This window comes from Eurypyga helias, unplaced genomic scaffold (assembly GCF_000690775.1).
Source record: "Eurypyga helias isolate BGI_N326 unplaced genomic scaffold, ASM69077v1 scaffold9104, whole genome shotgun sequence".
NCBI lineage: Eukaryota > Metazoa > Chordata > Aves > Eurypygiformes > Eurypygidae > Eurypyga > Eurypyga helias.
The window spans coordinates 4,005-7,142 of NW_010244338.1; the positions used below are offsets into that span (position 1 = coordinate 4,005).

The window sequence follows — 3,138 nt, forward strand, 5'->3', positions numbered from 1 at the left end:
GGGGGAGTGTGGGGAGAGTGAAGCCGTCCGCCCCGCAGGCGGTGAGGGCTCTCCGTCCCTTCCAGCCTGGTGTCCAGCTGCACTTTGTGGAAATGGGACACGGCCCCGTCGTCTGCCTCTGCCACGGTTTCCCCGAGTCCTGGCTCTCCTGGCGCTACCAGGTGATGGAGGAGATGGCAAAGAGGGTGGACCATGGGGGCTGGCATGGAGAGGGGCGCATGGCCACCACTCCTGGCGTGTCCCAGGGTTGTCCCACCACCCTTCCTTGAGTCCTGAGGGACACGGGACACAACCCAGGAGTTTTCCTCAACCTCCAGCCACACCAGCCCGCGTCTGCTCTCCTGGGGACACCTCATACTGCGGTGGGCAGATGGGTGCTGGTGCGGGGGGAGAGTAGGGTCCGGGGGTCTCTGAATCCTTTGGGGGCGGCTGCTTTCCCTCCTAGATCCCAGCTTTGGCTGATGCCGGCTTCAGGGTGATCGCTCTGGAGATGAAGGGCTACGGGGACTCCACAGCCCCACCGGGTGAGCTGGGCTTGCCGGGGGGATGGGGATATATGTGGCTGGAGTTGCCAACCCCAGGGCCAAAACGCAGGAGGAGGTGGGTGGAGGGGTCTTCTCCTGGGGGAGATGGGAGGTGTCCCGCTCCTCCTGCAGCTCGGATGCAGAATGCATCCTTGGGAACATGTGGATGTTAAAATGATGGCGAATCTGTCTTTTGTGCAGACATAGAAGAGTATTCCCAGGAGCAGATATGCAAGGTGAGGAGCTGCAGGGTGTGGAGGTGGGCAGAAGGGGTGAGGGGTGGGCTGGGAGGGCATGGTCCCAGGCAGGATGTGACCCCTTCTCTTCTGCCTTCTCCAGGACCTGGCGATTTTCCTGGACAAACTGGTGAGGAACCTCCCCCCTGATGGGTCTGTGCTTCTTGGCAAGGTTTGGGCACATGTGCCCCCGTCTGCCCTTCACCTCCTCCTTCCCGTGGGGGGACATCTGAGCTCCCCAGTGACTTTGGTCCAAAACCCTTGGGGTAGCACCAAGCCCCATCTTTGTGTTCCCCAGGGGTGGGATTTTAGGAGTTGGGGATGTTCCTATGTCCCATTATCAGTGAGGAAAGCCCATCCTTGGGAGGGTCCCCAGCTCTGTGTCACCTCCGCCTGGTCCTTGCTGGGATGGGGAGATCATGGAATCATGGAATGGTTTGGGTGGGAAGGGACCTTGAACCCCTCCCGGTCCCCCCCCCTGCCATGGGCAGGGACACCTTCCACGAGACCAGGTTGCTCCAAGCCTCATCCAGCCTGGCCTTGGACAATCCCAGGGATGGGCTGGTGGCATCTGTGGCCCAGCGGGGTTTTGGTAAGGCAGCAGGATACTCCTGGAGAAGGGTACTGGGCTCCAATCCCCTCTGCCCCCCCATACCCCGACCACAGCAGTGCTCAAGTGGGATGGAGCTCGGCCCCTCTGTCGCCTCAGTGTCCCGTCCGCTTGGGTTTGGGAGCTCCAGGTTCAATTCCCATCCCGGCAAGGGGACGTGGTTGATTTCTGCGCCTTTTAAAAGGGATGAAGTGGAGGGGAAGAAGGCACTGCTCGCAAATGCCAACGTCTGCAGGGCTTTTTCCTTGTGAAATGCCTTCCAAGGGAGCGAATCCTTCATAAAAACCAGATCACTCAAGAAACACGGGCGAAAAACGCCTTTGAGGTTACTGCCAGGGCCCAATCCTGATCCTTCTCCCTCCCTTGGGACAATCCCACGGGAGTTTGGGGAAGATAAATGACTTCATAAAGCTTCTTATGTTGTTTGAGCACGTTCCCGGGATGCAGAAGATGTAGAGGGGTCCAGGAGCCAGCACGGTGATGGCCAGGAATGGTGGGATGAGACCCATCAGCTCAGCCCCACATCAGAGCTCCTGGGGGCCCCCCCAACCCTCTGCTCCCCTTTGGGGGGGTCCTCAGACGCTGGGTTTCACGCTGTCGGCAGTAAGCAGGGCTCACCAGCGCGCAGCCGACCCCGAGCCACATCCACTCGGAGGGAATTTTAATTACGCTTCTAAATATCAGCTAATTATGAACCGGCTGCTACATCGTCAGGAGAGCGGGTTTTAATTGGATTTATTTGTAGGTACCCAGAGGGGTCAGGAAAAAGGAATAGAGCGGGTGGGAACAGCGAGCTCGGCGTTCCCGGCTCCAGGCAGGATCCGGCCAGCCCTGGGGGATGCTGTGATTATTTGTCTTGGCAGTAAATCCCTGGGGATTTATTCGGCTGCGCTGATAGCGAGACGTTCCTTGTGCTGTCACCCCGTGTGATGGCAGCAGTGGTGGGGACACGTACAGGGGATCCCAAGGGATGAGCAGCCTCGGGATGTGTTTTTGGTCGATTATAGTGAACCCTTTTCCTCTGGAGTGTGAAGGTACTTGAAATGTTTAATTAAAGTCAGAGCAAATTGCTCCAGGGGGGATCAGGTAACGCTTCTTCCTTGGGGAAAAAAAGGAAAAAATACCCCAAAAAAAGGAAAAAAAAGAAAATATGGCTGTTTTCTGACCACTTTGATGCCTCAGAGGAAGGCAAACAGCCTCTCGGGTGCTGCTTTTGGGGCGCAGCCGCGGCGGCGTGGGCTCACAGTCCCCCTCCCCGCAGGGCATCCCGCAGACGGTGCTGGTCGGCCACGACTGGGGTGGTGCCGTGGTCTGGAACATGGCTCTCTTCTACCCTGAGAGGGTGAGGTGGGTCCTTGGGAACCCCTGGGTCCCTCCCAGGCACCCCACATTCTGCCCTGCCCCTACAGCAAAGCCCCAGCTCACATGGGGCACCCCGAATCTGTGTGCCTCACCCCCCCATGATGTCCCAGGGCCGTGGCCTCACTGAACACCCCGTACCAACCCGCTGACCCCGCTGTGGACATCATGGAGAAGATGAAAGCCTACCCCATGTTTGACTACCAGTTCTACTTCCAGGAGCCCGTGAGTCCAGGAGCACAATTTTTATCCTTCCCTCTGCTTTGTGGGGTTTAAACCCCCTCAAGGATGGGGATGTGCCCGTGTCGGGGTCCCCAGCTCACCCGGGGTGCCATGCCTTGGGGCTGTCACTGTCACCGCAGCTGCAGATGGCTGTGGTCCCGCTGCCAGACCTTGTGTCCATGCTGAG

The 3,138-nt window shown here is 58.8% G+C and overlaps 1 protein-coding gene across 1 annotated transcript in view; it reads left to right on the forward strand.

Moving 5' to 3' along the window:
• The window catches only part of EPHX2 (epoxide hydrolase 2, cytoplasmic), an 8,415-nt gene that overhangs the window by 2,683 nt on the left and 2,594 nt on the right, over positions 1-3,138 (forward strand). Inside the window, exons 6-11 of the mRNA XM_010149709.1 lie at positions 66-161; positions 446-524; positions 726-760; positions 864-890; positions 2,632-2,717; positions 2,843-2,954. Coding sequence (XP_010148011.1) covers positions 66-161; positions 446-524; positions 726-760; positions 864-890; positions 2,632-2,717; positions 2,843-2,954 — 435 coding nt within the window. The remainder of the gene's footprint in view (positions 1-65; positions 162-445; positions 525-725; positions 761-863; positions 891-2,631; positions 2,718-2,842; positions 2,955-3,138) is intronic.